Below are 26,881 nucleotides of genomic sequence, written 5' to 3' on the forward strand. Positions count from 1 at the left end.
ATCTGGCAAGCATCCTGGCAAACCTCTGAAGTACTCTTAAGAGGTGTTGGAAAACAGAAGATGCATTTCAATTGAAATACCCGTTTCCTTACTGTTTAACTCACTTAAAAATACAAACAGGTTTTCACATATTTTAAAGAAAGTCTTGTGCAAGTAAAAGAGCTTTTTCTGTGTGAAGAAGCTCCTACTACAGCCTAAAAAACCTTTGTGTTCCATGTCCTAATTAAAAAACAAATCTTCAGAAATTTCATTTTAAGCAACACTGGGCAGCACTGTAGTCTAGTATTTGAAAATGTTCATCCTCCTAAGAGTGCTAAACTTCACACTATGCCAGTTTCGACCACAAGATGAGAAAGACTCCAGCACAGAATGCACCAATATTATGTCCTATTTGTCAGAAACTGGGTTGCATGTTATAAAATTAAAATTGAAAGCTAAGTAGTGGAGAACTGGTCCAGACCTTGGCTGCAAGATTCATCCAAAGGATGTCATTAAGAATGTACAGTTTAATGGTCCCATAATTTGTTTCCAAAATCGCAAAGGAGTGCTAGACAAGTGTTTCAATAATCTTACCTCTGTCTCAATCTAAGTAATAGCAAGATAAAATAATAACCACAAACAGACAACTCAAACACAAAATAGTCCACACTTTATTGCAGTAAAGAAATTATACCCAATCTTAGAAGAAACAGGATTCATAATAATAATCTGCCTGTGCAGAGCAAGAAAATAACATATTGCAAAAAGTTACTTTTTGAAAAAAACAAACCTTATTTCAAATGCTGTCTCCCTTGAAAATTTAGAATTTATTTTCATGCTTACATTTTCTACAAAGAGCAAAGTAATCAAAACTAACTGAATTCTGGAGGATAATGAAGCACACCTGCAGAATTAGGCAGCAGTTAAGGCTGACAGTCTCAATTGCTGTTTTAGACATGGTTTCAATTTTGCTGAGAACCACTTATCTTTGTAGAATGTAGCATATAATCGTGTAAAGCTCCAACAAAGGCCACTCTATGCTGACTTGTATAACCATCTTTTCAACTTTTTCACAAATCATCTCCTTATTACAAATCATCTCCTTATTGCAGTGTCTTGGGTAGAGATGGTAAAGTTGAGCTGTTCCCCAGATGCTTCCCAGAGCACACATATAACAACCATATATACATTTTTTCTGTTGATGCACCTCTGATTTCTTGTCTGAGCATACTTGATTAACATCAGTGGACTTGATCCCATAAGATAGTAACAATCTACATCTTGTGTAAGTTTACAGACTCTGTAAAAGGCTGAGTGAACTCTCATGATCCACTTTTCAGTTACAATTTTCACACCAAATGGCATCTGTCTCTTGTCACACAGTTGCTAACTGCCTTGAACCCAGTTTTACTCCCTGAAGCTCCTAATCCACTCGACCGTTTTTGATGTAAGATACAAAAAGTTTTGAACAAGTCCAAACTAAAACACATCTATTCACTTTTAACCATCTTTTCACTGCAGACCAAAACTTTTGAAATTTATTTTTTGATCAGAGACTTAAGAAATACTTCTCAGAAACACTGTGTTGATATGCCACCTAGGACAACCTAGGATCTAATCTAAGACCAAAATCTGAGAACTTGAGAAACGGGAGGATGGGTCAATGCTGTTCCATAGGGGAAAAGTCTACCCAGCTGCAGCAACTGCTGGGAAAGGCTCATGTGGAGCAGAGCTTGTGTTTTTACAGCTTCTTACCCTCACAGGCATGTGGTACAGCTATGTCAAGGACACTATATAGAAAACAAAACAGATGAAGGAATGGAGCTCTGGAAAAGGAAAAGAAAGGCCCTGAGGCTTTTAGATGTAAATGGGAAAGAAGAATGATGGGAGACAGGAAAGGTCAGCTCACCTACCCTGGATTGGGCCGACAGCTTGACCCTAGCAAGGGAAGCTGGAGCTGTTCTCAAATGGCAGAGGGGTTCTGTGGCCATTGGCTCTGTATTCTGTGGAAATGTCAGTGTTGTGGCCTTGTTTGGGGAAAAGGCTCAATTATCTTTTTTATCAGCAAAAAGTGTGATGGTGAATTAAAAAAGAAATTTATCTTAGAACTGTGAAATAACATCAATTTATTTGTACACACTAACAGCACTTATTTCAGTATGTGCCTCCACAGCACAGATATCCAGAAAAACTTACTTCTGACTTTAAGAATCATTCACATTCATAAGGAGTCAGAATGTCCTGCTGGCCTTTTAGCAGCATGCTTTTAGCCAAACATTCCATAATGATCTAGCTGCTCTTTCCCACTGAGGTAAAAGCAAGTATAACAATTGTGTCCATTTGCAATGACGTAAAACAACCTGACTCAAGTGGTTCTTCAAAAGGCATTACCATCACCTAACCTAATTGCTATTAAAATTAAAAGAGATTGACCTTATTTTTCAAACACCTCAGTGTAAATTAAAAGACAGAAAAAAATCACACTGTGAGAAACTGCAGTCTTCTAGAAAATTCTTTATGAACCACTCTAAACTAAGATTTTACTTAATGGAAAACTAACCAAAACAAACTCTTCCTAATTAGATACAGTCTTGAAAACTATCATATATCTTGCAAGAAAACCAAGCACAATTTTCTAATTTAACAAAATTGGCTTGTCCTCTACTTACATGCAAGCACAATATTATAAATAATTTCATTAATACTTTTAAAACTCTTTCCAATGAAAGAAAATTTCTGGTTTGAGACACTGCTTTCATGCAAAAATAACTAATCTCTAATATGAAATTAATTCTCTTATTCCCAGAAATCTAGGTTGGAAATTCTTCTATTCAGCTCATCCCATATTTGCAGTTTGATTCATTGGCCTAGCAAAAAAGTTGGCAACTTCAAACTGTCTGGCAAAGTTGCAACTGATGGGTCCAGTGACTGATTGGCATATACTGGACCTCTGTGGATTGCAAATTATTTATTGCAAATTGAATTTCATTTTTCTAAAAGACAAACACTCTGGAATACATGACTTAGAATTTGTATATAAGGTATTCTGTATTTTTTTAAACTTCAGATTTGAAGTTACTGAACATCTAATTTTGCCCCTGTGGAGACTGAAGGGAAGAGTCATTGCTTCACTGATTTGCAGTTTTGGAGGGGAAAAAAAGCACAACATTAAAAACTATGATTAGCATGCAGGATGAGAGACTCATAGAAATGGAAAAAAATTAATCAGCACTGGAAGCAGGAGAGTTTAGCAGCATGTTGAATTCAGAATTATTCAATGGAGTTCAGAACTCCAAATGCTTGTTTAATAGTTATAAAAATCATCCTCTCTCACAAAATTTTCTTCATCTTTGTAATATGGGATAGATTCAGTGGTTACACTACAAGTAGATTCTCCTTTTCATGGTGTACACCAGAATACAGGGTGCATCCCAGTTGTACACAACCCCAAATTCAATGAAGATCTATGTTTAACCGCAGGACAGAAGGTAATTATTTTTGTGCAAAGATCATTCTGTTCAGTATGTTTTCTCAAATTTAGATGGACCACATTGTATCTATGATTTCCAGAAACAAGAGTGAGAAGTAATGGCACAAAACAGGATTTATTTTGAAAAAGAAGACAAAATACTCTAGATGCGCACTCAAGATCTACAGATCTCCAGAAACCTTCATTTGATGCTAGGACAGTAAAATGTTCTGTCATCAGACATTACAAGACTATTTGGAAAAAAGTAAATAGCTTTCTTTTTTCTTTGAGCTTCCTTCCCCGCATGACTGATGCAAATGCAAGCCTAGGAAAATTGAACTGCTGCTTGGCTTGCATCTGTTGCTGAGGAAAAAAAATACAAAAAAGAACTGTTAAAAGACAAATACTAAGTTGAATACAGGAAGCTTTAATAAACAAAGATAAGAAGTGAAAAGACTATTTGTAAGTTAATTCCCGTCCACACATGTACCTCCAAGACTAATACAGACCTTTACAGCCTGGCATTACACAAACACCAAGTGTTGTACAGCATAAGAATTTGTAGCATTTTTTTTATTCATCCATCTGAGAATAAATGAATAATTTTTGTAAGAGAAAAAGCAGTATCATAATTTAAGTTTCAGCATAAATTAGTATGGAAACACATTTTTATAAACACTTGTTCATTATAAACAACATTATTGTACAGCTGCTTTCTGTTCCTAGCCTGGATAATTACTGAAGTGTAAGAACCACAGGCAAGGAGATGCAAAAAGGCATGTTGGTTTAGGCTTCTGATTCAGAATTCCTTCAGAAAGGAAACATGTCTTCCTTAGAATTCCAATGAAGTGTCATGAAAATCAGGTTGTCAGCTTAAATAGAGAAAGATACATTTTATTTACATATGTGCACTTATTCATGTACTTCAAATTAAACAGGATAACAGCGTAAGAACTTTGTCAAGTTTCTTTTTCTTATACACAGTCTTATCTTGAATGTGAACTCTGTCTCACTGGACCCTCCTGCTTTGAACAGAAATTGTCCCAATATGCAGAATCCTCAGGTGCTACAGGAATACCAGATGCAACTAAGTCTTCAAAAGTCAATAATGTAAATTGTGGTTGGTTAGGCTCCATGGAATGGACCTAAAGAAAAAACATATTAGCACAACATGAATCAATAAATATCAATTTTCTTCCTGTAAAATTTTCTGTCACATTTAAACTACACATTGCTAATTGAAGAAGAAAGAAGACAGTCTATATTTGAGACTAATGTCACTTCACCTCATTTAGGCTATGCAGTCACTATTAGAAGCACGTAACAGGCCACACAGAAAAACTGAGCTTTTCGTTGAAACACAGTTCACAAAACTGATGGAATAAGGGCTACAGAATGCTGCAAGTATGACAGAATGACTATTTAAGTCCAGTAAAGAGAAAGACCACCATCAAACAAATTGTACTTCATTCTTCAGCAGATAAGGTTATTTGAGTCAATTGTGTGAGGATTTATTCCACTAGGTGTACCTATTTGTACTCATTTTAATACAGTAGTCACTGATGTTTTGCATGCTTCTCTCAGACTCAAGTGCTACTTAAAAACTGAAGTGGTCACAATCAACCTGCAATTCCCCGTGTTAAAACCAATTAAATGTGGACTGAGATATTAGAGATGATGGTGTCACAGTCTCCAAGTTAGGTTCATCACTCCAAGAAAAAGAAAATCACATTTCAAAGAAGAAAAAGATTTCAGTTTTTTTTTTTGTTTTGTTTTTTTTTTTTTTTTTTTTTTTTGAGCACACTACTGTGCACCCTGCTGTATGCCATCTCCAAATGTAATTGTTTGGAGACAGCAGGGCAGATAGTACAGCCTGCATGAATCAAACGTAAATATAGCTGATTCTTCTAAATAGGCATTTGCTGGAGTGACCTATTCTTAATGTTTAATATTTCATAAAATTCAGTAGGGCTCCTCTGCAGTGGTGCTACTCAGTACATCAGACAAACTGACTCATTTTTGATGAGCTTGTCAGAGTCTCTCTGTGTGGCACTACAGCCCTCTGGTGTAGCAGTCACTCCTCCCAGTTTGGTGTCACCAGCAAACCTGCTGAGGGTGCACTGCACCATCATCCAGTTGATTAGTGAAGATGTGACACGGGACTGGACCAGTACTGACCCCTGGGGCACAGCAGTGGTAACTGGCCTCCAACCAGACCTTGTATCTCTATCACCACACCCTGGGCTCAAACATTCAGCCAGTTTCCAATATACATCACTGTTTGCTTACCCAGCTCTCAGCATTTTTCTAGGAGGATCTTATGAGAGACAGTGCCAGAGACAGAAGGTACTGAAATACAGGTAGACAATTACCCACTGCTCTAACCTCATCTACCAGGCCAGTCATTTCATGACACAAATTTACCAAGTTGGTAGAGCATGATTTTCTCTTGGCAAAGGCTGACCACTCTTGGTGATTTCTTTGTCATTGCTGTGCCTGGAAATGGTGCTCAGGACTAGCTGTTCTACCGCCTTTCCAGCAGTCATGGTGAAGCTGTCAGACCTGTAATTGCTTGGGTCCTACTTCTCCTATACTTTCTTCCAGTCTTCGGGCACTTCTCCCAGTCCCCGTGATATTTGGGGACTCAATAATCTTTGGATTATTGAGAGGGGCCTTGCAATGCCAGCTGTATCCCATAAATATTACTGACTTACACTCATCCAGTTTGCTCAAGCATTCCCTGGCCTAATCCTCTTCCTCCAAGGGCACATCTTCCTTGCTCCTTCCTCTTTCATCCCTGCAACCTGGGATTCCTGACATCCAGTCTTGCTAACAAATACTGATGCAAAAGGGGCATTCAGCACCTCAGCCTCTTTCAGTATTAGGCTTGTTGAGTAAAACCCTTTCCTCTGGCTTCTTTGCACGTACAGAAGTGCTCCTTGTTGCTTTGAACATCCCAGGATGTTCAAAGAAAATCAGATTAAATTCTATTTGAGCTTTTGTTGTGTTGTGTCTGTATAAGTTGGACTGTTCTGTTCCCCCTATCATGCAATGGTTTTGCCCTAGTTCTCCCTTCCCTCCCTTGTGCTGCCAGTTATCCCAACTCCTCCCCAGTTGCCTTGGAGATCAATGTACCCTTTCTCAAATCCCTCCCTGGTGCCCTGTCCGTCACTCAGTGCTCCCACCCTTCTCTCTAGAACTCTCTAGAAACTTCCAGCTAGAGCGTTGAGTGATTGGCTCAGGGGCCGGGCCCCACCCTCAAGTTATCCCCATTGGTGTTCTTCCTAAGTCAATCTTTTGTATCCCACTCCCTTCTGGAACCCTATTTGTGCAAGGACTGACTCTTCCCTTGTGTCCCTCCCTCCTTATAAGCTGTTGCAACTCCTGCCTCGCTCTCTTCGGTTGTTGGTTTATTGGGACCCAATAAACCTGGATTCACCGCAGCTGGAGAGCGCTCTCTTATTTCTGCTGACTGTAGCCATAAGCCAAGCCACATCCTACCACAAGGTAGCACTGCTGTCATAGCACAGAGTGTTTGCCTCAGGTGCTGTCCTGAACCACAGAGATTGGGATAGTGCCCCACTACTGCTAGCGGTGCTGGATAGCCAGCCGGGATGTCCGAGAAGGACAATCTTTCTCCAGCTGGACTGCTTCAAGGTTTAGCTTTTTAAACTTCATCCCTGGATGCTCAGATATTTCTGTATTCTTCTCATGTTACCCACTCTTGCTCCCACCCTCTGTATGCTTCTCTTTCTATGTCCAAGTTTGGCTAGGACATCCATGCAGATGTTTGGCCTGTTGGCCAAGTTTGGCCTGTTCATCCATGCAGACCTCCTGGCCTTTTTGCCTGACTTCATATGCAATGAGATGGAACTGTCTTGAGAGTGGAGATGATCTTTGAATCAAAAGCAGCTTTCTTGGCCTTGGCTTTCCTCTGAGGCCCTATCCCACAGGACCACTCTTTCTCCTTTGAGGAGGAGAAAGTTTGGTGTCCTCATGTTAAGGGTTGTGAGTCCTCCTCACTGCTAGGATCCTGAATTCCACCATCTCATGCTGTTGGAACCCTGCAGCCACAGACAGATCTGTGACTCATCGTGTTTATTCCTCATCCTGAGTGCACTGGTGTACAGGCACTTCAGAGGCACTCCAGCACATTGAGTTTCAGCAGAAGATTTGGGGAATTTGTTCAAAATTGTGCCATCTAGACCTTCCTTCCTTACATCCAAGTGCTGGAGGTGACTTGGTCCAAGGTCAGTTTTGAGGATTTTGTTATCCCTTTCTGTCACATCAGTGAAGGTAGGTCAGTAAATAGGCAAAAAGCAAAAATTCTCCACGTCAGTATTTGAGCAATAGGCTAGTATTAAGAATAAATGCAGAGACAACAAAATGGTTTGTGCTTGTTGTAACAATACAGAAGAACTCTTAGCTGTCAATGCAGACTGAAAGTGAAAAAGATTGAGCTGCCTCTCACTTTACGTGCTTACACAAGTGACATGGTGTTGAGACATTTTTGCTCATCTGACATTCTGTAGATGAGGTAAAGCTGCAGGAGTGGTGCCTAGAGCCATGCAAGTGACATGACAGATGCATACCAAATATGAACCAAGCCTCTGAGCTAAGTAGTTGTTAAGAGATGTAGTCTGAACCACAGCACATGCTTGTCTGAAGGAAGCGTGTCCTGACAGAATGCATCACAACTCTTGTGAAGTACAGCAAGAGATAGACAGAAGACGCTTTATATCCTACACAGGATTTATAAAGAGTTTTAAACTCAGTCATCTTTTATTGAGACTAGCCTCAGATAAATGTCTAGATCTAGGTTAAGAGCACAGATAAACATTCTGCTTCCTCATGCATATAGCAGTCACTACCATTTTGGTAAGACTCTTGACACTATAGATTTTTAATTACAGTACATTGACATAACAATTGGTCTTTCCTGGGAATTGTAGGCACATGCCATCATTTTGTGAAGAAAGCTGAAAATAGATGTTCTGCAAGAAGGCCATAATGAATTACTCCTGTGATTGCAGAGAGGGAACAGACACAAACACTGGCATCCTAAAACAACTGGGTAACATTTACACACACGTTAAGCTAGAATCAACAACTTTTTCTTTCAACACATCTAGCAATAAATAGAATAATTTTTATGGTTCTTTTACAAAGAGAGAAGGTAATGTTCATTTCCTCCATGTTCCTGTTAGAAAGAGGCCTAAAGAGGCACAATGCAACAGTACATAAATTTTCACTTAATTTCCTTACTGGGGAGTCGCAGAATGTGCTCTTGTTCTGCTTAAAATGACTTTCCTTTATCAAACTGAAATAATGAAATTTAGGCCATCATAAATTTAGTCAGTAGACAAGTAAGCCTTTGAGACTCTTGATTCAAAGACTTTTCATCATAACCTTTGATATCAGGACTATTTTTTCTATGGTACGTTTAAGCTAAGTCACCATGATGGTGAAAGTCAATACTTTAAAATCCTGGATTCCTGTAGAATACTTGGGTAATTAACTTAAGTATGTCCTGCCAAAAAAAATGCACATAATTTCTTAAAAAATATTTGTCCACTGATTTATCACATTAAATCCTCAAAGGTAGTTTAACACCTCTTTTTCTCTATCTAACCAATACTAGTTAAAAGGTCTGCATCCCTTTGCTATCCATGAACATAGACTTTGTTACCATGATAGATAGTGTTCGTTACCACTTCCATGCTTTTATCCATTCCTATACTAATTTTCTTTTTTCTTTCTAGTTCCTGGTAGAATCTTTGTATCTAAATAACAGAAAACAACTAACCAATTTTCTTGAGAGCAACTAGAACAACAGAGAAAATCTGGCAATTTGTCACACTCTCATTTGCTGACTGTCTGGCTGTTTTGGCTACAACTTGCCAATCTGCCTGTCCCTTAAATTTGACTTTTATTGCTATTTTCAGGACTGAGGTCTTTTTTAAATTACACTGAAAATAATGAAAAGCTTTTAAGTAGCTTTTCTCTTTCTCTCTACAGAGACACCACATGGAATAAAGACTAACACTGCTGTTCTTCCCATCTGTTGGTTGTTGCTGCTTGTCTCAGGGGTTATCTTGTCATAATGGTGTTTGAGCGATGGATCTGCTCTGGGATACACACACTGACAGTCCCCCACTATAATCAACTTGGTGAGGTGTCAGCAAGTTTAGCAGTCCAGATTGGTTCACTGTTTCCATTTCCCTCTGTGAAAACCATCTTTCCCACATGAGTACTAGCAGGCTGTGACAAAAATCACTTAATCTTCTCTTGAATGAACACATTAAATACATGCATTACAGACTTGACATTATCTGTTGCTATCCTCTGAAACTATTTCTCCTTCACAGACCTTTCCTGAAATAGGCACAACAGAACTACAGGAAACACTTCAGTAACACTGCTTGGTTCTGGTTAATACTATGCCTAAGATAAGCCTTCTTCTTGGCCCTGTATATGAGATGACACCCTTTTAGCTACAGCCTAAGTTTATATTCAAGTGATCACCAAGAGATGGAACTACTTCACAATTCCTTACATCAGAATCCTTCTGTGCAAATCCCTCCTGTTTCCCAAGTGCCACTGCAACATGATGATTGTCATCCAAGCGGGTTTCCTAGTAGAGATGAAGAATGGCACTGTAAATGCATTTTCTTTACTGTTTCCAGAGTACAGACTATATAAGTGTTTAGAGTATGGTTCAGAACAATAGCACAAGATCATTTAAAATACTTTAAAATAATGACATTCAAAAAGCAATAGTACTTTTTAGCAGTTTTCCTAGAGTTCAATGATGCAGACACATTAAATGTTCACAGGGCTGAGGACAGATTACTATAGGTTACCACCATCTTATCCATTTTTAAATATTTATATTCAAGTTTGTGACCTAAGCATTCCTTTACCAGTTCCTTCTAAGTCCCAAACCATATAACCCATCTTAGTTATCTTTTTCCAGGGAGATGAACTGTGAACCTCAAGAAGGTATTCTGAAAAACAGTGATGTCAGTGTAAACTTAAACCAATGACTCTTTCCCTCTTGGTTTCAGACAGCATGTAACAGCACAACTTTGAATTCCTGACACAGTCTGTGTACTGCTATGTGTAAATACTAATCAACAATTTTTAGATGTATAACTATCTATTTAGTAATGTAGTGTTTTATCCATTTAATAGTTTGGTTTGAAAGTGTTTTCTTCTAAAAAGACTAAAAATTTATCCTAAACAATTTCAGGAAAAAGAACCCCAAAGACATTTACTGTTTCTGAATAATGCTTATTCTATAGCCAAGCCATAATTCCATTGACTTTAAAAAATACATATATCTAAGGGGACAAAATAAAATTTTCCCTGCTTATTTATTCAAAAGTTTTCATGCAATTTCTGCACACTTTCTAAACTAGAAATCAAGAATAACAAGAATTTTACCTAGGAAGGTGACAGATTTTGATATTGCCATTAATCTGAAAATTAGAAAGTCATTGGGATATTCTCCTGGGACTTAAGACTGAATCTCCAATTTTGGCTTCCTTGGGAAATATTTTAACCGCTATATTATAATATAAAGAAAGCACCAGGATTTTCTCCTATTTCCTCTGACAGGTTGTTGGTTGCCTTATTTTTCTCCCCTTTTAATCTAAGCAAAATGTCTTTTAGAAGAATGGTGTCAGTGGGCATCAGGCTTTTCTACAGTTCATCTACTATGCAGAATTTTCAAAGGCTTCAGTTGCCAGGATACCATTCCTGTGATTCCAAAACAGCCCTGTGCATACATATATACATATATATATATATAAAAACATATATATGTATACTGAAAAAAGCCCAGCTGCTTAGCTCAAACCTACTCAGCCCAGCCCAGCCCAGCCAAGGCAGCAGCTGCTCCAGTCATGTGTAGCACCAGGACAACTGTAAGGTTGGTGGACCTGTCTGGCAAACACAGTGCCTTGGCTGAGAGGTGCTGGTGAGGAAATAGAACTGTGCTTTTACTTTGATCTCTTCAGCACCAAAACTGTGCCCATTTGACAGCTTTAGCAGTGAACTTTAGAAACCTCACCTACTTAAAAAAAACCCCCATCAAGCCTGTGCTGTCATACCTTTCTGCAAAGTGCTAGTAAGAAAATGAATATTTCAATTCTGTCTAGATTAAGAAAAATATTTCATATAAGAAAAGCTAATAAACCTATAGAATAAGCAGTACTTTATATGACTGCAAGAGCTATTAATGTACTTCCTATGGGGTATTTTACTGGCTTTTCCACTCCTTGACTAGGATCCAAAACTGAAAGTAAGTCAAGCATAAAGAATGCTATCTCAGAGGTAACACTTGTAGTCAGTGTGTACATTTCTGTAACTTCCTCAAAAATAAGAAAGACTCTGAATACTAGATACTTGATCAGGTGTTGCTAAACCATTTCTATAGTTCTGGGGTGGCAGTGTTTTGTGTTCTTCTAGATGGAAAAATTACTGTATCCTCTTTTTAATTGCTTCATTTTCCACCCTTCTTCATTTTTTTTGCACGTCCAAGAGGTCAAAGACAGATCAGAACAGAGGGCACAGTACAGCACATTCAGCAGTGGCTTACAGCTGTAATCAGAAATCTGCAAACAACTTTAAGCACAGAATTTTCTTTTTATCAGCTAAGAGGTCAACTTATATTACTTCTTGTTTGTTCAACTAAAAACATATTATAGATGCTATTTCACATATTGTTAGCAAAATAATGGTGTTTTCAGTTCAAAGCTGCCTTTAACAGGCAGTGATTGTTTAGATAGACCTTCCCTGCAGAGACCCTGCCCAATGAACAGTAAATGAAAAAGGTTCCATTTCATTTATTTCATGTATCCTCTGTGGTCACAAGAGAGTTTTCAGCATCTTACAATAAAACATAAACTATGCCCTTCATCTATCTTTGCTGTTTCAGAGCAATGTAAATCCAGATGAAATACAGAAAGGAACATCCTTCCTGGCCTTTACTAGTGGCCAGCAAAAACCTTAAGCAATGGAATTAATGAAACATACTGAAACTATAAAAAACAGTGAATCAGCTTGTTTCCCTGGAGATATTGCTATATCAGCTTATAAAATTAGTATCTTAAATGGAAATAGATAATTAACAAAAAGAGGACAATCCTATAGAATTCCTTCAGGGTAGAGAGATTGTTCTGTTAAGATTCCTCTCTATAAACCAGAAGTCATATAATGGACCAAAATTTGTTTTTGTCTGCACAGAACAAAAGTGTTACTAGAGCACACAGAGATTTACAATGATCTCATTTCAAAGACTTGGCAGAATGATGTGTCTGGAATTCAAATCATTATGAATTCACTCAACAACAGACAGCTTATGATGTATCTGTACCTTCCCAGCCAGTAGAACTGATTGATGAGTGAATCCAGTTGGATTAGCTAGTCTTAGAAATGAAAGTTTCTATTCTTATTTATTCCTGACAATGCAACAGGATTAACTTCTCTTACTGAGGGTGAAAGATGCCAACTACAGTTGCACACCAGCAATTACTAAATATGTTTCAAATTGACCCAGGTAATCTCTCTTTGAAATTCATATTCTGGAAGTAATTTATTTGCATATAAACAAATCAAGCAAATATTTGTTGTGAAAAAATGCAAAATGTTATCTGTGCAACAGCAGTCCCGACAGGTGATTCTTAATCCCAGAGCAAAGTTTAGGATAAATCATGTGCTTCCTGTATGAAATAATTGTATCCAAAATTGAGGTACATACAAAAATAAGTGTTATGTCTCATTTAAGATTCTTCTTTAACATCGATTCCAGTAAGTACTATCCAGTTATTCTTCCTGATCAATTGTACACAACTGGGACTAATAAGGAAAGGGTCACGAATATATTTAACATTTTGCAAATCACTAACTAGGAATTTATTTTTCATAATCTCATAGAATGGCTTACATTGGAAGGGACCTCAAAGATCATCTCATTCCAACACCCCTGCCTTGGACAGGGATACTTTCCACTATACCACGTCGTTCAGGGCCCCATCCAATCTAGCCTTACACACTTCCAGGGATGGGACATCCATAAGTTCTCTGGGAAACCTTTTCCTGTGCCAATATATTTTTCCATATTTAAGATCTGCTACAAATTTGTCTATCTTATAAACTTGCATTGATCTCTTTAAATTCTAGAACTTGTCATAGCTGTTTTCAATCAACTTCTTCTGTTTTTACTAGAATTAACTATTACTTCATTCTTGTCATAGTAGTAGACAGCTCATACCACACAGCAGGGTACTATGAGAAACTGGAGTCCTTGACTTTGTTTCCATGTGTTAACAGCACTACTCTCATCCTGAATTCAAAACACAGCACTACACCAGCTACTAAGAAGAAAATTAACTGTACCAGAGATAAAACTAGTACAATTTTCCAAGTTTATTTTCTTCAAAGGAAGTAAACGGAGCATACAGAATTACCCATAATAATCATCATCATCACCATCATCACAATGACTCCATCCTAAATCAACACCCTGACAAAATACTGTTATCACTCTCCACTGGGCTAGCTGTCCTTTGTTAAGCAATAGCTAAAGTCACCTTTTTAAAATGAGGAAAGCATGTATTGTCTATATGAATAAAGCATATTTAACACGTATAGCAGACATATCTTAAAATGAAATTGATGCTTTTAAACAAAGCTTTTTTTCCTCCAACTCCTTCCAAAACAGCTGAAGGGAATCTGCGTAGCAATCTCTAGAGTAATATACAAAACCAAGACCCTCAAGCTAAATCCTTCCATCAAGACCAAACAAGAAGAGCCTATTTCTGATCAACTGCCTTCCATTGAAGCCAAAAAATGCGGGGTGTGAAAGAGGGCAAAGATACTTCTAGCAAAACTAAGCCCTTGGTGAAAGGACCACACAGAGTCAACTATTAACTACATAGTAGTTAATTTGGTATTTACAATGAAATTAGAGAAACCTTTCTGCACTGTTCACAGAAAATTCTATCTCCAATTTGAATTGGCTTTGCTCTGACTGTGAACAGTTACAGGGTGTCTAAATAGTGTCAGCTTTGATTTGTTCTGATTCATTAGTATTTCTCTTGACCTTTTAGTCATGACAAGTATAAGGTGGAGGATCTTTTCTTGGTCTTTATGAATTTAAAGTTATCTTTTTCATATTACATGGTACTTTCTGAAGGAGATTTCAGAATATTTTGTGTAACTTAATTGGATAAAATCCCCTTTATTTCTCCCTTCCATTTTTAGTAAATTAGCTTATCTTTAAAGAGAAGCTTTAAAATCTTTCTCTTAAAAACTGAAATGAATCAATCAAAAATATGTGATAACTGAATTTTAAAGAGTCTTGCTCTCTTTGATCATTTCCTTTCACTAAGATTTAGGCAGTTCTGGAATGTAGAAGTGAGGTCATTATATTTTTTTATTTGATAGAAAAAGCTCCCTAAAGTAAAACTGGCACAACAGGGAACCTAAGGAAAAGACTGTATCAGTAATATGTAGTCTTACAAGTGACACTTTCAGATTTCTCAAAATTAGTGTTTTCAACTAAAAGGTTATTTCAAAAATGTGATGAGACAAAAAAAAGACTGTTCTAAGTAAGAAAACGGACACAAAATTGAAAGAAAACTTGGGAAGAGACAAAAAAGTAAAGCTATGCTTAATTTTTGGCTCTCCAGAGCTTGGTAACTGAAAAGCATTTTATTTATTTAATTTTAATGAATGTTGATATTTAAATGAAATTATATCCCAATTGAGCTTGTATTTAAAGGAAACTTGATATTAAGCCCTTTCTTTGAAATACAAGAATCTGCCTCATTATAATACTGTACTTTTGGGAAGCAGGTGGGCAAGCTTGGAAGTGGAGACATCCCTCAGACAAAAACTGCATGAATGTTCTAGCAGTAATTACTAAGTAGTAGGAAAAAATCCAAACAATTAGAAAGCATTTAAGTATTACAGGGAGCTATCTGCATCATTGTCTTCAGGCTATTTCTGTCAATGAACCATAGGCACATTGAACACCAAAATTAGGAGTTCCAGAATTCAGCGAAGACAGGCAGATGTTCCCTTGGCCATGGGACACTGCAGGAAGACAGAAAGCATTCTGGTACAAGACCTACCACAGGCTTTCCCAATAACTTCCCAATAACTTCTTTTGCCAGTGTAATTCCAACTAGTGAATTCCATGACATACTAATATTGTTATACTATATAGGAATTGAGTAAGGGGACTGATTTAGTATGCATAGACTTGTAACACAAAACCAAAAATGGACAGGAGTGCTCAATGAAGGAATGAACTGTGAAGAAAAAACTTATATTCTGAAATTAAACATTACTGGAACATTCATTCCTTCAGACCACATGCACAGGGTACATGTAGTTTGTATACTAAAGAAAATAAACATACAGCAGAAAGTAGTCATTCAGACAGCTCTATTGGAACAGCTGTCTCCAACAATATAGGTATTTTCAAAATGCAAATATGTATTTGAAACTGAATAATCTTACTGAAAAGTGCACTTGACAGTTTGTGCCATTTTTTGCTTTGTTTAAAGGGGTTGAATAAACATGCCTCTGGGGTGTAGAGATATGGATTGTCATTTATTTTGTTTTTAAAGCTTGTTTTAGGTAATTAAATAATTTGAGAACATTATGAATCAGAATCATCTCAGCTGGAAAACACCTTCAATGCCAGCAAGCCCAACTGTTAACCCAGCACTGCCAGGTCCATCAGTAAACATGTCCCTATCTGTTTTTTCCCTATGCATCCTTTACGCTACCCGAGATGATACTGATAATTGATTACCAAATCTGAAAGGACAGATGTTTTAGTGATAAGCCCCAGTAACTCTGAAGGAGGAAAACAAAAGCCTAAACTCTAAGACTCAGTTAGACTATTGAGACCAACAATTCTACATCTTCTGATGAAGAACTTTAGAATCTTAGACCTGTTCAAGAAATCAGGCTGGAATATATTTCTGTGAACTTCCTGCATAGGAATGTCCTTCCCAGAGTGCAGGAAGTATATTCCAGACACAGAAAAAAACAAAAAGGCATTATGACTAATCCATCTATGGGGCGTCTTTGCAATCTTAAAAAAATCTTTAAAATGCTGCAGATTTATATTTTAAGTTTTGATTAATATAAGCTCAATGGGGCTCTACAGAGGAAAGAGGCAAAGCTGCAATTAAAAAAAAAACCAAACAAACATGCAACAAACATGCAATGCAATGATAAGGAGTTGAGACTGCTTATCACTAGTGAAAACATTTTCTTTACCTCAAATGTCCACTCCTCTTCTTCTTCTCCATCCAGAAACATCTTTGTCTCCTTAGACACCTTTCCTATTTCCAGTTGCAATGGAGACACATTAAATTCAATTCTTTGCAAGTTGAAGCCAATTCCAACTCCAATGGCCTTTAAGAAGCTTTCTTTTAAGGCCTAAAAGACAAAAATGTATTTTATTTATACTGGCTACAAGCTGTTTTTTAAACTGCTATTTACTGCTCTATAAACATTACTTCTGAGCACACATTGCAGATAAAATAAATTTAAGACTTACACTACTGTAAATGTGAGGGTAGACTGATGAAATTATCAAGAGAAAAAGTTATCAGCATAGTTTATACCCAGCCTAACCTGCTGCATTAAAATAAATATGCAACTGAAATTATTCAGTGGCACATAGAGATATAAATGCTTTATCTTGTTTTGGCTATGTGTTTAAAACTACTAATAAATCCCATTGGAAATGTCAGCTGTACCATGGTTCTCAAAGTTATTCTGATATTAAAATAATCACTGAAATATAAAGTCCACAAATGTCTTCACATGAAATGGTATCAGCACCAGGGGAGTTTAGACTGGATAATAGGAGAAACTTCTTCATCAAATGGCATTTCAAGCACTGGAACAAGCTGCCCAGGGAAGTGATTGAGTGACTCTGAAATTCTTTAAAATATGGGTAGAGGTGGTGCTTAGGGACATAGTTTAGTGGTGGATTTGATGATCTTAGATGTCTTTTCCAACCTAAACCATTCTACGATTCTAAGCAAATACAAAAAGATTACATTTTTACTATAATGAAAATAAAAAATTACATCAGAAAAGAATGTGAATATTTGCAGACATTAAATAGGAAAAGAAGTATTACCCAGTGCCGATAAAACATATCCAGCTGCATCCATTCATTACTCATGGACTTGATTACATCCCACTCTGTTTCAGTAAACTGTCGCTTCATTATGTGAAAGAAATTTGGAATTGAGCTACTACCTATAAATCAGACAGAGATATTTACAGAAATTTTAACAGAGTAGTAATAATAAGCAAATGAATTACCTCACATTATTGCTCTAGAAAAACCTCATGAGAAAAAAAAGATTATGAACCAACTCTGCTCCACAATTTGAATTTATACAGCCTCAAAGCAGTGAGCTGATGGTTGCACAGGATGTAGTATTTCCAGCATTCTCTAAAAAGCAAAGTATTCAACCAATGATAATTTTATATAAACATAAAAAATTTATATTCAACTACAAAAGTAGGATATATAGTCTCTGGCACCTGACAGCTTGATCCAGTAACATTTTATAAAATAGCATGCTGTTTGTCAAAATTTATCAAGCTATTCTGCCTCCCACCCTTGGATGCTGAGATACAGAAGAAACACTTTTTTAAGCACTTGTAACAGCACAGTCTTCCGAATTTATCACACACATTAAGCTATTTGGATTGGATTTATTCTGGAAGAAAATGGGGATAGAGAGGTGCCCATAATAACAGTAAGAAATATACCAATGGAAAAAAAATCCTCCAAAAAATCCAGCCTTAAACTACCAAACCTTCAAATCCTTAGATTAAATTCAAGCTACCTCTAAAAATAATCATAGCTGAGTGGCACTGCAGCAGCCCTTTGGGGGCTACACCACTTTTCCCTAGTGGTCTAAATTTGCCTTCTAGAAAACACTACAGTGGGCAGTTATATTGATCAATGGCATTTCTATAGTACATTGAAATCTGTGAATCTTGTTACAAGCTTGACTACCCATAGCCTGTGTTAATCAGTATCCCATGCAAGCATCCAAGTCCAACTGGACTTACAGGTGGCTAAAGAGACAATGGCAGAAAACAATCTCTTTTCTCTAGTAGGGATAATAAAAATCTGGATAGAGACAATTCCACATATTGAGACAAGTTCTTTGATAGGTTACTCAATGTTCCTACTAAAAATATAACATTAGTCATATTTAATCCACAACATTTTCCCCCTCCCAATACCACACTACTCTGAAGAACTCACTCACTAAATAATTGCTTGAGATGCAGATTCTAACTAGTTGTGCCAGTAATTTTTTTGAGTTGACTGGGCAAGGAACTTTCCTTTTCTGTGCTTATGTTCCCCATCCTCAACCATGGGTAAAGGCATCAAGCCTTCTCTATAAAGTGGTTGTCTTCTACAGCTATCTAAGTAGTAAATTAAAACAGGTACTGGCAGCAGTAATAACTGATCTGAACAAACCACTGTAACACAAAAGCACACGTTCAGGTTTTCTCACAATTTCCAAACCATACTGCAAAGTCTGACATACACATTGCACAAGATATGGCAGTGACATTTCAGAGATGCTCTCAATTGCATTTTAAAGCAAACACCTTAAGACAGAATTTTGTTGACAGTTGAAGCACGAAGCTATGAATGGAATGATCCAGAACAGTTTAAGGATAGGACTAACTTCTCTCTGGAGAAAATAAAGTAGAAGAAAAAAGCAACCACAACGTTAAGTATGCCTTGATGAATTACCGAGGCAAAATACTTACACAATCCAACTTCCCTGAAACAAAAGAAAAAAAATTGTTGAACTTGGAGAAGGGTATCTTTCACCTCTGTGTTTGTATGGCCCATTTTACAATCAAATAACTACATTAACACCTGCTCTAATCCACTTTTTTCTCCCCCTTCTCTCTTTTCTTGAAGATTTAAGACAACAGTGGTGAGGTTCCAGCCTGTTCTTGTGATTCAAACTACAAAACACTCCAGAATGTCCTGGTGTACCTTTCCTCCCCTATTACTTTCAGAGAGCTCTCCTCCTTTCAATAACCCAGGACTACCAGAGAAAACCACCCAAGACTATTCACACGACACTACCTTCAGCTTGCAGATGTATATAAAGGCTCCAGCTTTGTCAGTCCTGCCACTCCAGCTTTATCACATGTGGTGAATATACTTGATGCTTAAACCATTTACTACACCAAGTGCATATCAAACCCATATGCTACTGCTTTCTTCCTCATTGTTCACCCCTTTTCCTGTCCTAGGTTTCTTCAACTGTTCAGCTACCCTTCGTAACACTCAAGTTCAAAGTCACACAGCACTTTCCCTTCCATTTCCACCTGTCACATTCCTCCTTTGAGAAGCTTGGGCACCCCTTTGTCCTTAAGTGCACTTACTCCCTGTTTCCTAAGACAGTACAGTTGCTTTGCTCTGAGGAGTGGATCAGAAGACTTAGGACTCCTATTCTCCACAAGCTGCCTGCAGTTCCACAGCCTGCCTAGTCCCTTCTCCATATGTGCTTCAGTATCAGAGAAAGACAGATTGACAGAACTATGGGGAATATGTAGGTTGAAAAGGACCTTTGGAGACCACCTGGTCTAACCTTCTGTTGAAAAACAGAGCCTTATGTTGGGTTACCCAGGGCTCTGTCAAGCAGAGCATTTCACCCCTTCTCTGGGGAATCTAGTCCAGTATTCTGCTGTTCTCATGGTGCAGACTTGTTCTACAGAGACAGAACTCCCCCTGAAGCAACCTGAGCCTGCTGCCTTTTGCCCTGTTCCTGTGCACCCTCATAAGGACAACTGTGAACATCCTCTCTGCAGCTACATTTCAGGGAGGCTGTGATTAGGTTCCCCTCTTCAGAATTTTCACCTTTTCAGGTTCAACAAACACAGCTCCATCAGCATTTCTAAATCAGTCAAGTTCCCCAACCCTCTAACCACCTTGGTGGCCCTTTGCTAAATCCCCTTCAATTTTCCCATTGTCTCTCATGACATAGGAGATATGAAGGGGACAAAACTAGAAGCAGCAGAAAGTTTATGTTTAAATGCTATGTTTTTTACTTTTAGTTTGATTTAAAAAAACAGCCTCAAGTTATGGCCAACTACTTGCCACAATTTATAAAAAACTTCATTTGAAAGAACTGGAACAAGTCCATATAGCAATTAAATTAATTATTTGGTTTTAAATTTGCATTTCTAAAGTAGCTCCCCCTTGTCAACTTGTTTCAGAAATAAACTGACTTCTTAAGTAAGTACTTCTTACTTGCCTGTGTCAGGAAATAGAGTTCTTCAAAATAACAAACTAACTCCTTTTAATGCTGAGCATTAATCATATTGCTGTCTCTGATTTTAAAATATATGCCTTGTTAATCAACTTTTAAGTACATCAGCTCCTTAAGAATATAAACTGAGTAATCTTTCAAAAATTGCATTCTAGTCATTGTAAATAAACCCTAAACCCAAAGTTAAGTCTCATTAAATTAAATTAAAAGCACACAACACCCTGGAAATTTCAGGAAGAGTGATGAGAGGAAATAGTGAGTGATACTGGAAAAAAGACTCCAATATTAAGCCTGTAAAGTAAACATGCTATATACAGGTAAGTGTGTGTGTGTTCCTATGTGTGCATATGTGTCTGCATTTTGGATTTTTTTGCATGAGCTATTTACATTAATACATAATGCCATTTTTTCCACTGCAATGACAACTGAGTTTTTGTTACACTTTTTTAAAGACTAGACAAAAATATGCTTTGCATTTTCCCTGTAGAACAGAAATGCCACAGACCAGATATAAAAGACTGATTTTAAAAAGAGGCAGGAGTGAGAAATAAGAAAACAGACTGTATTCTCTAATCCTGTTTGCAAATGCACTGTAGAAATAGCACATAAATACACTGTAATTTCCCCCCATTTTTCTGCCTGCTAAAGAATCCCAACAAGCTACATTTGTAGGAAGATAAAGACAATCAGAATTAAGATCCATATAAACTCTGATGCTATTAATAGAGAAAATTACAATCTATATGGCTAATAAAGAAATTTTTTACATTTTTACAAACATCAGGTTAATCTTAAGTCAGCTTTGGTAATACAGTGTATACTTCACAAAGGCAGGGTACAAACTTGTATCAAAAATTATTAAACCATGCCATGAATTCTCAAAAACAATGAGAAGAGTAGATGACTGACCATCTTCACTTCAGGTTTTATGAGTTTACAGTCCTCAACTTGGTTTGGTCAGATCCAAACAAACTAGCTTATAAAGCTACTTCTGCCAGCTCATTGATCAACTAATCTCCTGAAAAACACAACAAACAAACAAAACCAAACCCAAACAAACACCCAAAACAAAAACATGACAGAAATCCCAGAATGCAAACAGCCTCCTCACCAACTTGAACTGCATAAAAGAAAGAGGTCAGTGATTCAGAAGTAATATCTAATCAATATGATCAGTTCACTTTCAGATGGAAAACAGGTAAAGCGGCAGTGTGACACCTCATACATAGCAAAACAAACAACTGAAGCGTGAACAGCTCAATCTAAAATGTGAAACCTAAATGTGAACCTAAAATGTGAAACACAAGATAGCTATGAAGCTTCTAAACTAACCAACTGTATTGGATGGATGGTTCAAGTCCTGGATGCTTGGGCTGACAATCCTTTTGATGTAGGACCATATTTGATCACATTTTATCATCTCTAAAGGAAACCAAAGAAACCTGATACAGAGAAAACATTTCTGCTGCAACAGATGCCCAAGCCCTAATTGTTTATTAATACCAACTAACCCTTGTACAGACATTTAGAAACAACACAAGGCAAATAATTAGTGAGATAAATGAGTAACTTACAAGAACCAGATAGAACATTAACAATTCATGTTTTCTCAATCTACCAGCTCACACAGCTTTCGTGTGAATTGGAAATTGGATTTAGATTCTCTGACCTCCACACTTCCTGTTGGTATCCCACAATTCTCCCAATTATATGTATGTTAAACATCTATTCTCATCATGTTAACTTCCACATGTTTTATCTTGGAATACCCCAGAGAAGCACTAACTCTAAAATGTCTGAAAATTTGACATTGCCTCCTTTGAATTACCCAACATCTTCCAGATTATAAAAATGTCAAGCTGGAAAATTCAGCCATAACGAGAGTGAAATAATTTGATAATGTTTGATATTTTCTCTGCAGATAGCATCATTAAGTCTCTGCATTAATGTGGTTGGGTCTAACAGCAGTGATGAAAATTTAAGCAAGCTGCCTTGACAGTCAATGTAAAACAAAAGGAAGTAGAGTCATAATGGCTTAGATAGCTCTAACTCTAAAACTGCTGGAAAAACAGCAGCTATAACTTGGTTAAAAAAATGAAATAAAATTAAAAGCTGTTAACAGCATATCACATAGCTGATCAATTTAAAGACAAGTAGCACACTGTCTGCAACAGATTCATGCTTTTTTGTCATTTATTCTTAGAATTGAAAAAAAAATTCCACATCCTCTCAAATTTTGTTCAGACTCCAGAATATTTCTACATGTTCTTACCATGCCAAACATTCAGCTGGAATATACACTTGCTATTGAAGAGCTTGCAGACAAACTCACCCAGATGCAAGCTCATGGTTTTAGCTTACTTCTGAGTGGAGAAAATAAAAACATATAAAATACAAAAGATCTTAATCACTAAGATGACTCGGGGACCTCAAACTCTGAGAAAAATGCACATACAACTAAATAAGTGATAGCAAATAAGAAAATGAGCAGTAATAAAATAAGAAGTTTCCTAACTTGTGCTTGCCAACTCATACCTTTTACTTGCTTAAGCTCTTTACAAGAAGTTGCATGACCACAGCTAACAGAGCTCTAGGTAGCCATAATATTTCAGCAAAACCAAAAATTACCCCACAAAAAAGACATTTTAATCAGTTTCTCATTATGGAACATATATCAAACAGTTACAGCAATCACTCCATTGCCAGAATAGCAGGAACTCTACTTCCTTTCAACAGTTAGGAAGTTATAGTACATCACACTAAAACACAACCCCAAAAATATAAATAAACATAAAAATATATTTTCCTTTATAAAGCAAGTCATGGTGACACAACTACAGATGTAAACAGAAAGTCCAGATGGTGTCTGACCACCTTCAGCCTTACACTACCTAGTACTACCAAGCCACCAGGTCTCTGAAAAGTTTTATTACATTTTATGATCTCCCTTTCACAGTTTATCAAGCAGAAAAAGTTAGGCATTTAGCAACAATGTAATTATAGGGAAAGTAGGCCCATCTTTAAGAAGCTAACACCACTGCAGAACCTTGGTTTGCACTGGAATCCAGTTGATATTTGGTATATAAAATACTATACTGTATAAAAGGGGTGGGGGGGGGAGCAAATTCTCAGTACCTAAGTCGTCTTCATCTTCCACATGAATTTCACTACATGATTCATACTTTCTAACACCTCCTTCATCTGACTAATGCAATTTTTTCCTGGGAAGCTCTGCGACCTTAGAAAGCAGAAGCTGATTCAAACTGTGCTGGTTTCCCTGAACGGGTCTGATGAGAATTGCTCTTTAATGGCAGCAGTCAGGACACTGCACAGAAGCTGTCCCAGAACATGAATTGCACAGCTGAATGCAGTAAAAATATCCCTTATTTTCACACTTAAAACTTTCCCACTTCTGTCAGTACTCCATCCTTCCCTCCTTCATAATGAAGTCATAAAAACTCCACACGATGACAGAAGTAGTATTAGTGTTTTAAATTTGGGAATCAATCTCTCCTACATAAGGACATTCTTTAAAAACAAATGAACAAAAATCCAAAAACCAAAATCTTATAAAGCCATTTGTTTGGCTTGCCAGCAGATGGAAGACTGTTTGTCCCACCTGACAGCTAAAATCCAGCATGTTTTGCTTTGTTTGGTCTTCCCACAGAGAAGAGACAGCAGTCAGCTAGTCATTGGCATGTTGTCCCTCCACATCCTTTGCCTTAACATCACACAAATTAAATTTTGCCACTACAGGAGCTGTCTCTTATCCAGCAAAATATACAAGGAAAGATGCAAGTGTAAGATAAATGTGCTGCAACGTGGCAAAAGCAGATGAAAAACTGATGAACTCCAATGGTCTATTCACCTGTATCAGCTGTATCTACTCTTGTAGATATCACCTCCAAGTGTTTGCTTTGCTTTTATTAAATTTCTTTTTACTAAGAAAGAAAAAGGAAGATATATAAGCTTAACACAAAACCCAACAAATCTGATGAACAAACCAGAAAACTGTGCAGGGCAAGTAATAACTTTTTAATACACTACAAAATTGGATTTTCTATCAAAATACAACACGGCACATAATAGCTATGAATACTTAGAATTCCCAGCACCAACCCAATAAATGGAAAGAAAATATCTACCTGTGGAACTAGCAAATGTCTCCCAATCCTAAACACTCCTGAAAACCTGACATAACACAAGCAACCTGTCATCTTTATTTAGGAAATATAAAAATATTTGCCTTGTTGAAAATAAGAATTTCTCTTAGAAAGGAAATATATCAGGCAAATACAGCTGAGGCTATTTTTCCTTATATTTACTGAGAAGAGATGTGAAATATTTAAGATAAGTTTCTAGCATTTCGTAAGTCAGTATAAAAAAAAAATCTGCAAGTCTGTCTCTAAAAGGCTGTCTCACAACCTTGAGACCAGTAAGGGCTCCAAACTGTAATACCTGCACAGTCAATATCCAAATAAGCTTGTGACAACACAAAGCAAAGTCAGCTTCTATGTTGCAGTCTTGCAACAAATGTATCTGTGGAGCTGAAGCTGTCTGAACTGGGCAGTCTTAGCAAGAAACTCCTCAAAAGGCAATTTTTTAACACCTACATAGTAATTACATAACCTTAGTCCTTGGATCAGATTCTTTTGCTATACTTTCTTAATTTGGAAAGCCAAAGCTAACTGTCAAAGCCTGAGAAGCACTTTTAGTTTTGTTAAAAAAATCAGTTCTATTTAGCTGCTCATTGTGACTGTACAACTTAATTTCCCAAAATACCAATTTAGTAATAAATTGTGATTATTGTGCAGAATGAACAAAACCACAACACCAAAACAATCTAAGAAGCATTTTTATAGTTTCTCTTTATTCCAACTCTTATTTTTAATAAAAGCTCCTAGTTTAGGATTTTTCTTTTCCTAATCACTAGTTTATTCCTCATTTTAAATAAATATTCTTCACAGATTAATTTTATAGTTTTGCATTTTGCCATCAGTTTATATTTTAATCCAAATTGTTTTACATTTTTCTATTAAAGAAATAGTCATAAAGGATTAAGAGTGTTTCTTTGGAAAATAAAGAAATTTTCCTTTAAAGAGGAGATTTAATCACAAGATCAACTCTCTTTCACAGTTTATCAAGCATTGGTGCTTTATCAATTACAGAATTGTGTGATTCCCAGTTAAAACTGTGTTAGAAACGTGAATAAAGCACAGCAATGAAATTGTTACATATTATACATCCTTTAAGAATACATTTAAGATGGCTGTTTCTTCCCAGTTGCAAACAGAACAAGAACAAAGAAATGCCTCCCTGTTTACTCAGTGTAAGTGCATAACATCACTGTGATTCTTTAGCTCAGCAAGGATATCAGCTGTTTTAACATCCTTCACATCTAAAAGTGATGTGCTTACAGAAGTATTGATAAATTAGGACTTCTTTGATCTGTAAGAAGTAACATTTAAATCAAACCCTTTGTTAATTTCTTCATTCCAAGCAGTGCACCTACACACCTAAACCTGTAACATTAGCTAACAATTTGGTGTTTATCTCTAGCAGTAAAAGATTAGATACTGATTGTTGCTATAAGATTTACTGAAATACAACAATAAAACCAGGAACAGTTAAAACTTTGTTTAAGGTAAATCACCTAAAGGACAAAAGCACTCTAAAGAACAATCTGATTTGAATTTGTTTCTAGGTCAGGAAATTCTTATTGAAAAGCTGAAATGCAGCAATTAAAGAAGCATTGCAATTAAAAAAACTGAACATGGCTGCTAGATAAAAGACATGCCAAATATCTGAACTATGATGTAGGTGAGCCTAACTCAATTAGGCTTAGGAATACACCAAAATTAACAGCACAAAGTTTAAAACTGTCTGGAGACAGAGCTTTCCTCCACTAGCTAGACTAAAGTACAGTATTTAGCTTCTTCATGTGGGACTTACATACATGTTTGACCTGTCTCTGATTTGAAGAACTCTACCATCTCTTGCATTCCCTCACCTCAATAATCTGATAATGAGAATAAAAAGAGAAAAATGAGACAAGTTTTTTTTTTTTATATTT

At 36.8% G+C, this 26,881-nt stretch overlaps 1 protein-coding gene across 5 annotated transcripts in view; it reads right to left on the minus strand.

Annotated features, from left to right (window-relative positions):
- Positions 1-627: 627 nt before the first annotated feature.
- Positions 628-26,881, minus strand: part of AASDHPPT (aminoadipate-semialdehyde dehydrogenase-phosphopantetheinyl transferase) — a 31,126-nt gene continuing 4,872 nt past the window's right edge. For 4 of the 5 annotated variants that reach the window (XM_071434168.1, XM_071434167.1, XM_071434171.1 and 1 more), the window contains exons 3-6: positions 17,625-17,746; positions 16,751-16,912; positions 10,005-10,082; positions 628-4,593 (exon numbers count right to left, since the gene is read on the minus strand). In XM_071434168.1, the coding sequence (XP_071290269.1) occupies positions 4,435-4,593; positions 10,005-10,082; positions 16,751-16,912; positions 17,625-17,746 (521 nt within the window). In that variant the 3' untranslated portion in view covers positions 628-4,434. The remainder of the gene's footprint in view (positions 4,594-10,004; positions 10,083-16,750; positions 16,913-17,624; positions 17,747-26,881) is intronic. The other variant, XM_071434169.1, reaches the window with a different exon arrangement.

The sequence above is a fragment of the Agelaius tricolor genome, unplaced genomic scaffold (assembly GCF_023055355.1).
Source record: "Agelaius tricolor isolate 1412-34295 unplaced genomic scaffold, bAgeTri1.0.p SCAF_9, whole genome shotgun sequence".
NCBI lineage: Eukaryota > Metazoa > Chordata > Aves > Passeriformes > Icteridae > Agelaius > Agelaius tricolor.